The sequence below is a fragment of the Macrobrachium nipponense genome, chromosome 12 (genome assembly GCF_015104395.2).
Source record: "Macrobrachium nipponense isolate FS-2020 chromosome 12, ASM1510439v2, whole genome shotgun sequence".
Taxonomy (NCBI): domain Eukaryota; kingdom Metazoa; phylum Arthropoda; class Malacostraca; order Decapoda; family Palaemonidae; genus Macrobrachium; species Macrobrachium nipponense.
Window position 1 is genome coordinate 58221472 of NC_087205.1, and position 12999 is coordinate 58234470.

A 12999-nucleotide genomic window follows, 5' to 3' on the forward strand; every position below is an offset into this window, starting at 1 on the left:
TAACACCTAAAGGTAAGGGACAGAGGAAACCTAGGCGTTTCCATCCTTACCAGAAAAAGCAGCCACGCTTTCCTTAGCAAGTTCCAGCGGTGCCCTTAGTGCAAAAACAGCCCAACCTTCCACTTCTAAGGCTCATCACAACCAATTTATGTGATAATCCCCTCAGCCTCAGCCCTCCACCTCTTACGCCATCTCTCCAGCGTTACAATCAGCCTTGAGAGTCAAGCTTCACAGAAGTATGACCGCTCGGGTGGGAAGGGAGGAGAGGTAAGCGTTCCTTCGTGGGAGAGGGTCGGGAGGCCCCTTTAATAGGGGAAAGCACTTCAGAGGAGGTCGAGGCGGTTACCAGAACCATGAAGAACTTCAGGTAGGAGGGAGGCTGTTTCACTTTCGCCACCGGTGGAACTTTCAGCGAATGGGCTCAGAGCATAGTGTCAAAAGGCCTGGGTTGGAGCTGGTTGACGAACCCACCTCCATCCAGACCTTTCCGTCAACTTCCTTCCAAGGAATTGACAGAGTACGCAGAGGACCATCCTTCAGAAAGGAGCTATAGCGAGAGTCAAGAGATTAAAATTTCAAGGTCGCTTGTTCAGCGTGCCAAAGAAAGGCTCACAAAAAAAGAAGGGTAATCTTAGACTTGTCCCGCTTAAACTTAGCCATCCGCTGCGACAAGTTCAAGATGCTCACGATCTCGCAGGTGCGGACCTTACTTCCCCGTGGGGCCGTCACCACCTCTATCGATCTTACAGACGCCTACTATCATATCCCTATTGCAAGACACTTCCGTCCATATCTGGGTTTCAAGATAGGAGACCAGGCATTCTCCTTCAAGGTAGTTCCCTTCGACTCAAACGTGGCACCCAGGGTGTTCACGAAACTAGCGGAAGTGGTAGTGCAACAACTCAGGTCACAAGGGTTATGGTAGTAGCGTATCTCGACGATTGGTTGATCTGGGCTTCAACAGTCGAGGAATGCAACAGAGCTACACTGAAAGTGATTCAGTTCCTGGAATATCTAGGCTTCAAGATAAACAGGACCAAGTCAAGACTCACTCCAGAGTCAAACTTTCAGTGGCTGGGCATTCAATGGAATCTATCCTCCCATACTCTGTCGATTCCATCAACCAAAAGGAAAGAAATAGCGAAGTCAGTCAAGCAATTTCTAAGTCACAAACTGGCGTCAAGGAGGGCTCAGGAGAGGATCCTGGGTTCTCTCCAGTTTTGCATCAGTGACGAACGTCTTAATGAAAGCCAAACTGAAAGACCTAACAGAATCTGGCGCTCACGAGCAAAATGTCAGGTCCAGGGACAAACTATCCTCAGTCCCTCTGATTCTAAAGAATCGACTTCGGCCGTGGGCGAAAGTCAAGAATTTGTCAGTGTCAGTACCTCTTCAGTTCCCTCCACCAGGGATCACCATCCACACAGACGCGTCCTTAAGCGGTTGGGGAGGGTATTCCCAGGTCAAAAAGGTTCAAGGAACTTGGTCACCTCAGTTCAGTCAGTTCCATATAAACGTACTGGAGGCAATGGCAGTGTTCTTGACTCTAAAAAAAAAAGGTTTACGCCCACCAAAAGTACTCCACATAAAAAAGCTAGTTCTGGACAGCGCAGTGGTAGTACATTGTATAAACAGGGGAGGCTCCAAGTCACGTCATCTAAATCATGTCATGGTAGCCATTTTCTTTTTTCCTGTTCCCTGGCAGACAAGTCAGTTGGCATCTCTCCTCCACTCACCATAGCTGGAGTGAGAAACGTCATAGCAGACGCGTTATCCCGATCAGTGCCCTAGAGTCGGAATGGTCACTGGACAACAGTTCGTTCCAATGGATCCTTCAAAGAGTTCCAGGGCTACAAGTGGATCTCTTCGCATCTCAAGCGAATCACAAACTGCCGTGTTATGTAGCCCCCAACCTGGACCCTCTGGCCTATGCCACGGACGCCCCTGCTCTAGACTGGAACAACTGCTGGAAGAAGATTTATGTCTTTCCTCCAGTGAATCTTCTCATGAAAGTTTTAAACAAACTCAGAACATTCAAGGGTCAAGTGCTCTAGTAGCCCCAGACTGGCCGAAGAGCAAATTGGTATCCCTAATTCTGGAGCTGGGGGCCTTCGTCCTCTTCGGATCCCCAATCCCAGGCTCTCCCAGTCAGTACAAACGAAGACTGTGTTCGCTTCCTCAGGGATTCTCAAAACCCTAACTTTATGGACTTCATGAAGTTTGCGGCAAAAAGAAATGCGAATATTGACCCTCAGAATATTCTCTTCTGGAATCCGATAAAAGGGATTCAACTTTGAGACAGTATGATGCTGCTGTCAAAAAGTTAGCAATCTTCCTGAGAGAATCAGATATTAGAAATCATGACAGTTAATTCAGCTATATCCTTTTTCAGATCCTTATTTGAAAAAGGTTTAGCAGCTAGCACGATTACGACAAACAAGTCAGCCTTGAAAAAGATATTTCAATTTGGGTTCAACATAGACTTGACGGATTCCTACTTCTCGTCTATTCCTAAGGCATGTGCTAGACTTAGACCTTCTGTAAGGCCTACGTCAGTTTCATGGTTCTTAAAACGATGTTCTAAAACTGGCTTCAGAAACCGATAATGACACATGCTCGTTTATAATGCTCTTAAGAAAAACCCTATTTTTATTAAGCTTAGCTTCAGGAGCAAGAATTTCAGAACTGTCGGCTTTATCCAGAAGATCCGGATCATATTCAATTCCTTCCTACGGGGAAGTCCTACTTTCTCCGGAACGTAGCTTTTTAGCAAAAGAATGAAGATCCTTTGATGAGGTGGGAACCTTGGAAGGTACTACCCCTTCCACAAGATGTATCTCTTTGCCCAGTTACAACCTTACGAGCCTTTCCTGTCCAGGACCTTCCTCATCTTCATCGGGTCCCCTCTTTAGGAGGGAAAAAGGTGGAACTTTTATCCATTAAAGGCATCAGGCAACAAATCCTGTACTTTATTAAGCAAGCCAATCCTGACTCTTTCCCGAAAGCACATGATGTCAGGGCAGTAGCCACCTCAATTAATTATTTCCAACACATGAACTTCGATGAGTTGAAAAAGTATACCGATGGAAATCGCCGACAGTGTTCAAACGTCATTACCTTAAGTCCTTGGAAGCTCTGAAATTTTCAGCAGTAGCAGCGGGTAACGTAGTTTCCCCTGACTCTAGTTAATTGTAGTAGAAGATTCAGTCCTCCCTTTCTACCTGCCTCACCCAACAGTTCGTCTATTCCTGCCGTGTTCATTTACATTCACCTTGTGTCTTAGCTGCTTTTATGATGATGTATTGGGTGCCCCTTATTTTTTTTTTTGCTAGGGACACTCACAGATGATTATAGATATTGATCTCATGGATGTTACCCCCCCTATTATTTTTATGCTAGGGGGATACATCTTATTTATAATGGTTACGGGTTTTGTATATTAAGTCATATACATTCCTTATATATTATCATTGTTGATTAATTTGTTCATTTGATTATTTTAATTGCTATTATATTTTTGATACATGCCTTTACACAGATACCATTTTGTTACATGTAAACCATTTTTACCTCCTTTTTTTTGACCCCCACCCCCCCCCCCCTTCCCCTGTTACATATGTAAATTACCTTATGACTAAGACAAAACATGATTAATTAAAAAATAAGTGTAATTTAAGCATATTTCTAATTTTTGTATCACGGTGTATTTGTATCTTATTAGCAATTTATTTCTTTCTTTTTTATATTTATTTTCTCTTTTATTTGAGACCTTTTCTGATTTGTTTTTATTACTTTTGTTTACAATCTTGTGCTATTTCTCTGGTACGATTTCGCGCAGCGACACGAGCTGAGCCCATAAAAGGGATTTTGACGTAAGGAAAATCTATTTCTGGGCGATTGGCTCGTGTCGGCCAGCGAAATCCCACCCTACCATCCCTTCGCCCAAGATTGTCTGCTAACCTTCAGGATGGCCACCAGAGGCGCAGCAGTCGGCAGCATGGGGGATGGAGTAGTAGTAGTACGAGCTGCTCACTCTGTGGGTCGGCTCTCCTCTTGGAGGGTTTTTGTAGTGGGAGATTTCTATTGGCATTTGGCTCGTGGTAGTGGTCTCACTCGCCTAGTGTTCATACCGACACCCTCTTGAGGGTGAGCGAGTCAGTATACTGACCTTTTTCTTTATTTTATTTATTCTCTGGTATGTGTTAGTACAATTTTACCTTAGAAATAATAGATTAAAGGATATTTCGCTGGCGACACGAGCCAATCGCCCAGAAATAGATTTTTCCTTACGTCAAAATCCCTTTTATCATTCTATTTTGCTTTTTTAACTTATTTAACTAGAAGATATGATAAATAAAGAGGAGGAGGAAATGTTAGTAGCCTGAAAAAGGTGACTTCTTTTTTTTTCTCCCTTTCTCATACTAGGCCAAGATTTACCAGTAAGCTCATCAAACCCGACATTAAAAGTTTGTAGAACTACCACCATGCAGACCATAGTAAATTATTAGGGAAATGAAATTCCACATTTTCATGAGTTATTACATAAGGGCAAAATATCTGGTCATGACGCTGTCTAAGACATTGTTAACAAGTCTAGGTCACTGTAAGTGGATTGTGGCACCCGTAGACTTTTGAATTTTGGTTAGCGACTATTTTCGGTTAGCGTCAGGCCCCCAGAAACAGAACCCGTCTTTTACAAGGGCCTGCCTGTACACTCGTTATTTGCGGAAATTGGCCTATTCACAATGTTTTTCACTGAGAAATATTAACAAATTAGTGTATTTTGATATAATTTTTGTGACTAAATGCACTCTTTGTAAAAAAAACTATTAAAATACTCAGGTATAAGTACGTATCTTTAGAAAGGATTTTGGTGCTACTATCAAAATAGGCAGTTCCAAGAATTTTTCAAGGGGTTTTAAATATTTGCAGAATTTAGCTTTTTGGGTGTGTGTATGGTACCCATCCCCCAGTACTGTACTCTATTATCAGCACCGATAACCAGAAATTGGCACATTTCAGCGCTAGACAAGCTCCATAAAACCTGATCATCGATAAGCAGGACTGCTTCATATACCTACCAAGTAATTAGATAATCAGAGCCCTCCGTCCTCTCCTCACATGGACATAAGGGCCCAAAAGAATTGAAGCCCTCTGCATAGTTGTTCCTTACAGTCCCTGAAAGTAGGCAGGGCATGTTACCTACACCAAAACAAATGCCAGTGCTACTGTGAATTTTGAATTTTTACTGCCATAGGCAGGAAGCTCATAGTTATGTAATTACTTGGTAAGTACGTATATATAAAACTGTTTTATCATAAAAATGTAATTTCTATTACTTTACACTTTCAAATTTAACTTTTAAACACATTAAAATCAGAAAAAAATTTAAAGAGTGGGACTTTTTTGGTGGCTGGAATGAGTTATCCTGATTCCTTTTATTTCCTATGGGAAATTTTTTTCTTTTATATTTCGAACAAATCTCATTTCAACCAGCCTTCTGAAACAGATTAAGTGTGGATTTTGAGTTCCATTATAGCTGCAATGGCTATAGAACTGGGAAAATATTAAAACAAATGAGGAATTAGTAGAGATGTCATGTTCAGAGGCTGAAAAAAGAAGTAGATGGCTTGGAACAGTTATTGAGAAATACAGTAGATAGGGAAGTAGAAGGAAGGCTCCAAATTCATGATAAAAGGGGATAAACAAAGATCTGAGATATTATACAGAAGAAGGCAGACAATTGCCATAATTTACTATTCAGTTCTCTTTTGCAGCAGATCTGCTGTTGAATACCTGACAGTATATTCATCTACAAACTATTCCTCACTGTAATCATTATAAAAGTTTTGATGTTAACCTTTCTCGTTGTGTGGTTTAACATGAAATTATTTTCCTCCACCATTTGCCATGTTAAGTGCACAAAACCCCACAAAGAGAAACGTTGACATCAAAACATATATGATGATGACAGTCAAGAATAGTTTGCAGATGAGTATACTGCCAGGTATTCAATAGCAGCCCTTGCAAAAGAGAGAGAGCTGTATAGGTGTGTGTTTTGTGCAAGCATGAAGGAAGGTTGATAGATTATGGCAGTTGTCTATCTTTTTCTGTATGATGTAAGAGTACATTATCTAGTTATTGTACACAAATTAAGCCAAAGATTGAATAAATTCAGTGTCCCAGGCATTTAAATATTTTTGCAGTAGGAAAGAATTTTTTTCATATTGATAAAGATTTGTATTAATATTTTATTTTTGCTTGTCTTGATTCATTTCATGAAAAACTAAGAAAAAAAGTCTTTCCTGAATATTTTCATTAATTGTAAATTTTTAATTACAACCTGCCACTACTATTTATTCATATGCTAAACTTCTGATAATGCATTTATCTTGCCAGAAATGCTATTACCTGGTTTCATCTTTGTATAATTTCCTAGGTTTAAGTATGATATATTACCAATTTGCTGGTGTATTAGATGTGCTTTTATATTTTTTAGATGTAGTATAAGAAAAACTGCCCTGTGTCCAATGTGGCCGTATTACAGATATTAGAATAAATAATGTTTGTGTTACCTTGACAGGCCACCAGGGCATCACTATGATTTTGTTTACATCCATGTATTGCAAATGGCTGACAGACTAACTGCTTATGTACTGTAAGCAGTTTTTCATAAGTTTCTTATTTATAATAAGACATTGAAAACAAGACGAATTATCAGTCTGGTATCACAAACTTACATCTACTTATTGCTAACAGCTGACAGGCTAACTGCCTGTGTAATGTAAGCAACTTTTCATAAGTTTGTTATTTATAGTAAGACATTGAAAACAAGATGAATTATCAGTCTGTTATCACAAACTTACAGAAAATTGCTTGCAGTATGTTGTCAGCCATTTGCAATGAGTGGATGTAAACAAAATCATAGGGCTGCCCTGGTGGCCTGTCACAGTAATACACAAATGTTGTTTATTTATGGTAAATTTAATGATAGTGTCCTTTAAAGGTTAGTGTAAATTTATATATGATTTCATACTTTGCTCCCCTACAGAATCACTTCAAAATATCATTTTAAAAATTTCCCTGTAAAATAGGGATGCATCTTGTGTGAAGGTGCATGTTATGCACCAGCAAATACTATAGTATAGTATGTTATTTTGAAGTACTTGCAAAGTATTTCTCCTAAATATTGTAATATTAAATGAGCTTAAATTATGATAATTTTCATCCCCATTCTCTCCAGCATATTTTCAGTAATATTTTTGTACTTTGTTCACATTCTCTCATTGTACTTCCCTTTTTTTTCAGTGTCCACATGTAAAGTGTTCCGTCAAGTTTGCTGGACAGGGTATGGTGAATGAGTTTCTAACGTACATGGGCACCCTTACCAGTGGAGTTAGTGGCCCTGATCTTGGTGTTGATGAACGTAGAAATCTAGCCAATTTAGCTATCATTTGTCACCTTCATCACCTTTGCTTGCCTGTTTCTCACAAGCCACCTCAGCAACAGCAGGCATTAAGAAACTTGTTACTTTTTCTGAGAGATAATCAGTATTATGATGAAGTCTTGGCATTGACATTGGCAGCAGGGGCATGGCGATGGGAAACGTTGCAGTACCTGGCTGCATCTCGTGGGCTTTATGTGGAAAAGTTACGTGTACTCTTAGCATCACAAGTTTCCCCTGTGCTTGATTCTTTGCGAATTGACCAAGTAATTGGTGTGGGAAGTGAAAGTGGTATACTGCCATTAGCTCGTGAAAGGGAGGCTGGGTACTTGCACTGTGTATCTGATCCTGAGTTAAGACAAGTTCTTTTAAGCAAGCCTTCCTTAGCAAGAATGCATATAGCTTTAGTCCTTGGATTACTAGCAACCCTTGAAATTCCTGTCATTCGTCGGTTAGCAGATCTCTACAATCCATCTCATCCAGCAATTAGACCATTTTTACAAACCACAAATGGAAAGAAACAGACTTTTCCTCCACTTTCATCAATGGTTCACAATTCAAGCCTCCACTCTTTTGGAAGTGATGAACTGTTATCAGTAGAGGCTTTTGTAGAAGTGTTTTTAGCCATTGTGATTCAACTAAACAGGAAACGAGGTTGGAAGTACAACCCTGATCTCCTGACTCACAAAGTGGACTGTGGAAAAGAGGTAAGCAGAACTAGCACAGTATTTGTCACCAGTTCTTATAATAAGGCCTATACAAATTTGTTTTGATGGACAGTTAAGAATATGTTTAGTTACATGCAGTTTTTTTATATTGTATTTTTTGTTAACTTTGTTGATAGCTTTTAATTTTGAGTAATAACCTTTTTATGGATTTCCCTTGATCAGTATCCTTTTTGTTTGAAATGTCATTTCTAGAAACATGCTATGTAGACCACTGAAAAAGTGAAACCCAAAGGCAGCTTTGCAGAACTGTAATGAGTAATAAAACATTTATTAGACATTTCACAATGATGTATTTGCATTTAAGCATTATTCAGAACCATTGTTACTGGAAACTGATTAATATGAAAGAAAATGGTAGGTAGAAGAGGAGCAAATAATTTGGTACCCTTTCCAGGTGAAGCATTCCTTGACTAGTAATTCTGTAGGTAATTGCTTGTACTTAATTTTCGTGTACTTGCAGGTAGTTCCAGTCCCAGTTGATAAAATTCGTTGCCGTGTGCTGAGCTGCGGTTATGGTCATACATCTGTGATAATTGGTAGTACTACATACACATGGGGTATCCCAGATTATGGGGTTTTGGGTCACGGACCACGTTCTACAACAAATCATAGACTTTATGCTGGAATTAATGTGTCTGTGCCAGAAGAGGTGGAGGTTTGTGAAATTATATTTGTAATGCATAAGTACATTTATTGCATTTGGATCATGTTTGTGTAGGTTATTATGCTGGTTTGCTTTCTGTTTATATAAACATGCTGATCTGAATGATTTTTGTAGGTCTAATAGGTAAGTCATTCTTTATGTGTGCTGATACATAGTGTCTAGTTTATGTTTTTTAACACATGCCATGTTTGGTCTGTTGTATATTTTGTATGTAAAAACTTGTGATTTTGATTTGTGTTGTACAACTATGGTTGAAACATTTACCTTTCGAAAGTTGTTTGTTGGTACAACTTTTATGGCAGTAGTACAGTAGTTCACCGAGATAATGGACCATGGTATATCATACTTCTGGATATATTGGTGCAAAGTGGAAATATCAACTTGAAGGTTTTGGCCTCCGGATCTAGTTCTGAATATGCAATATTCACTACATATTAGTGTCATATTATAAAAAATAACCATAACAAATATGCATCTTTCCATGGTTCTTTTAAAAAGCTTTACTTCACTGTGTCCAGTGATATTGTATGTATTCTCATTTATTTTATTATGAAGTTCAGACATAGTGTTTAATGTTTTTGTTTGGAAATCAGCTGTGGGTAATTACGAGGTAAGTTTATTTTATCCTTAACTCAATTCAGAGTAATTTTCTTGCTTCTAGTTAGCATGAATGAATCTCTAGATACTCTCATTTATACAGGGTATAACATTAGTTTTTGCAAATTTTGGGAAATGAAAGAAAAAGTCATTCTGAGCAGAAAATGTTCTATAAACATATGCATTTCTGGGCTCAGCCTGTGTCGCTCCGTGAAATACTTCCTTTTGTGGATATTTCTAAGGTAAAATATTGCTATAATTACCAGAGAAAAAACTAAAATAGTAATGCCAGAATAGACTGGCTCGCTCACCTTTAATAAAGGTGTCGGTATGGTATCTGGGGCGAGTGGAAGCCACTACCACAGGTCCCTTGCCATTTAGGTTCTCCCTTCCTCAATATCCCTCGTCTACCGAGGAGCCGATGCAAGGCCCCGCTACCCGCTACTACTACGACTAGCACCTTTGTTTTCATTCCTTTCGATAGCATCGCTCACACCACACGCGTTTTTTCCTTGTGCTGAGTTTTTTGCTGTTTTGGATTTCTTTCATCATCAACATGGACCTTCAAGCTTCTGCATCCAAGTTAAGTACTGCGTGTAATGTTTGGGATAATTTTGAGACGGTTTTTGACATTTTATGCCTAATTATCTTAGGTATGTACGAGCGGTAACACATGCGATGCCGGTCCCGCGCCGCCTTCTTTGCTCACCAGCCGCGTGATGATTCCCTGCTTTCTTGCACCAATTGGTCTCCCATACTAATTGGTCTCGATTGCACTTCAGCAGTACTCGATATATTTATTTTAAGATGCATTTGCCATGTTGTTTTATGTTTTTTAGTCTGTTCACGGGGGATAGCCTACTTCCGAACCGCATGCTTTCGGTTGTGGCGCTCGCTTTCCTTTCTTGCATGGAGGTTGTTATATCAACCCTTGTTTATCAGTAAGATAGGATCTATTGTCTTGTTTGCCTTACGAAGGACCCTAGTTCCTTCGTAGCTTTCCGTCCTTGAGCCACCCTGGCCGCTTGCCCCTCGATCATTCGTTACGGCATCTAGGCTAAGCCGCTTTGAGTTTCTAGGCTAGCATTTCCTTCATTGGATTTTGCTTAACCTAGTTTCTCAAGGACCTTCTCTTTCTCTCTCACTCCCCTTTTATTTCGCTTCTCCCCCTGTGTTAGGACAGGATATTTATGTTATGTGTTCTCCCTATAGCCGGCACCTAGTTGGCCTAGGCCTTCTTAGATTGACTGGCTTCTCACACCGTGTGACTGTTCACCCGGCTGAGAGAGTCCCCAGCTGATCAGGTACGAGCCATCCTGCTACCGACCCCTCCCAGCTCTCCCCACCTCCCTCCCCTAGCTCACCCACTTTGGTGGAGTGACGACTCGCTCCCATCCGAGTCTCCGGGGGGGAGGGGGAAGGGATTCACGGGGGGGCACACTCGATGAACAGGCCTGCCGTACTGTGCCGCGCTGTTAGTGGAAAGGAGGGGAGGTACCTCGCTCGACCGAGCCATGGTTGGCCACCAGGCGCGGAGAGTGGGACACACCTCCACCCACTAGGTAGGGTATCCCTCTCACTATCTAAGAAGCCCACCCTTCCCCACCCCGCTTCGACCTATCTTTGGGATTTCGTTGCATGCATATTTTATTACACACGACATCCACCTTCTATTATATGTTCCTTACCCGACGAAGTACCCAACTCCGCCAAGTATTTTAACTATTCCACCCTGTTATGGCTTGCTCTTCACCCTGTGTCTGACTTGGTTTATCCCTCACTCCGGCATATGGAGGACAGCTTGAATCCACTTAATCAGTCAGATTTTATAGCTCCGGCGTCTACAGTGGAATCTCTTAGTTCCCATTATCTGCCTAGGATGTTTCTTTAAGCATACACGGGGCGCCGGAGCTAGTAGTAACAGAGTGATATGTTATCTTGCATGATATATGCTGACACCGGAGTTACTCCGGCAGCATTAGCATACCGCACACAACCACGGACCTAATCCGAAAGGTTGTTGATGATACTCGTGTCATTTGACTTACAGGTTACTTGTTGTCTGGAGGATGGGTGCAACGCCGTTCTCCAGGAACCCTGTGGGCACGTGGTCTGCTGGGCCCATGCCGGCTGTGCAGTTCGCATGGAGGACTACGTGGTTTGGCACCATGAGAACTGCACCATCTGCTACGCTTTGGTCAACGAAGCCTCCTCCGGGGTATGTAACACTCCGGCCTCTTCATAATGATACGTGAGAATCAATATACTGTAATGTACACTTTGATATTAGGTTAACCCTTAAACGCCGACTGGACGTATTTTACGTCGACATTTTTTGTCTCGGGCGCCGACTGGATGTATTTTACGTCGACATACAAAAGTTTTTTAAAAATTCGCGGAAAAATACTTTTAGGCCTATCAGCCGAAAACTCTTGAATCACGCGCCTTGGGGGATGCTGGGAGTTCACGGATCAAGGTGTTGTTTTGTTTATAATCATAACGCAGTCGTGCAAGCGCGAATTTCTTTCTTGCCGCACTAAAAAGTATCTGTGACACATCGCGGAAATTATTTCATCACTTTGACATAATTTTTGTACCATTTTAAATTAGCCGTTACATGGAGATTATTATATGAAAATGTGCGCATTTTTATGTAGAATACAACAAAAAAATACTCATGATTGTAGCTTTTATCAGTTTTGAGATATTTTCATATAAATAACGATAAGTGCCAAAATTTCAACCTTCGGTCAACTTTGACTCTATCGAAATGGTAAAAAAACGCAATTGTAAGCTTAAACTCTTATATTTTAGTAATATTCAATCATTTACCTTAATTTTGCAACTAATTGGAAGTCTCTAGCACAATATTTTGATTTATGGTGTATTTATGAAAAACTTTTTCCTTACGTCTGCGCGGTAACTCTTCCGAAAAAATTCATACATGCGATTGTGGTAATGTTTGCACCATTTTAAATTAGCCGTTACATAAAGTTTTCATACATTCAACTTCCCTGTCAGATATATACTTAGCTATAGACTCCGTCGTCCCCGACAGAAATTCAAATTTCGCGGCACACACTACAGGTAGGTCAGGTGATCCCGCCGCCTGCCGCTGGGTGGCAGGAATAGGAACTATTACCGTTTTAAGCCAGATTTTTCTCTGTCGCGGTACTAGTAACATCGTTGCTAGTTCCTCCTGACTTGAATTTCGAATTTCATTACACTGTTGATCTTTTGGACTGCTATTTGGTGACGTATTGGATCTTTGGTTTGGCATACGCTATTGTGGACTGTTTTTTGGATTTGCTTTGGAATTTCTCATAATGTCTGACGTGTCGATTTCGTTCAGAGTGTGTGTGAATGAGAATTGTTTTGTGAGACTGCCGAAAGCTTCGGTGGATCCTCACACCTCTTGTAAAAATTGTAGAGGGAATGTATGCTCTCAATTGAATGCATGTGATGAGTGCAAGAATTTGAATGAGGAGGAATGGAAGTTGGCTTAATTCCTACCTAAGAAGTTGGAGAGAGATAGGACTAGAAAAGCCTCTTCCAAGAGTGTAAGT

At 40.6% G+C, this 12999-nt stretch overlaps 2 protein-coding genes across 2 annotated transcripts in view; one reads left to right on the top strand and one right to left on the bottom strand.

Moving 5' to 3' along the window:
• Positions 1-12999, bottom strand: part of LOC135224546 (uncharacterized) — a 387606-nt gene that overhangs the window by 316939 nt on the left and 57668 nt on the right. The gene's annotated exons all lie outside the window — the stretch shown is intronic.
• Positions 1-12999, top strand: part of LOC135224545 (uncharacterized) — a 202735-nt gene that overhangs the window by 152686 nt on the left and 37050 nt on the right. The window contains exons 10-11 of the mRNA XM_064263642.1: positions 7309-8151; positions 8633-8827. Coding sequence (XP_064119712.1) covers positions 7309-8151; positions 8633-8827 — 1038 coding nt within the window. The remainder of the gene's footprint in view (positions 1-7308; positions 8152-8632; positions 8828-12999) is intronic.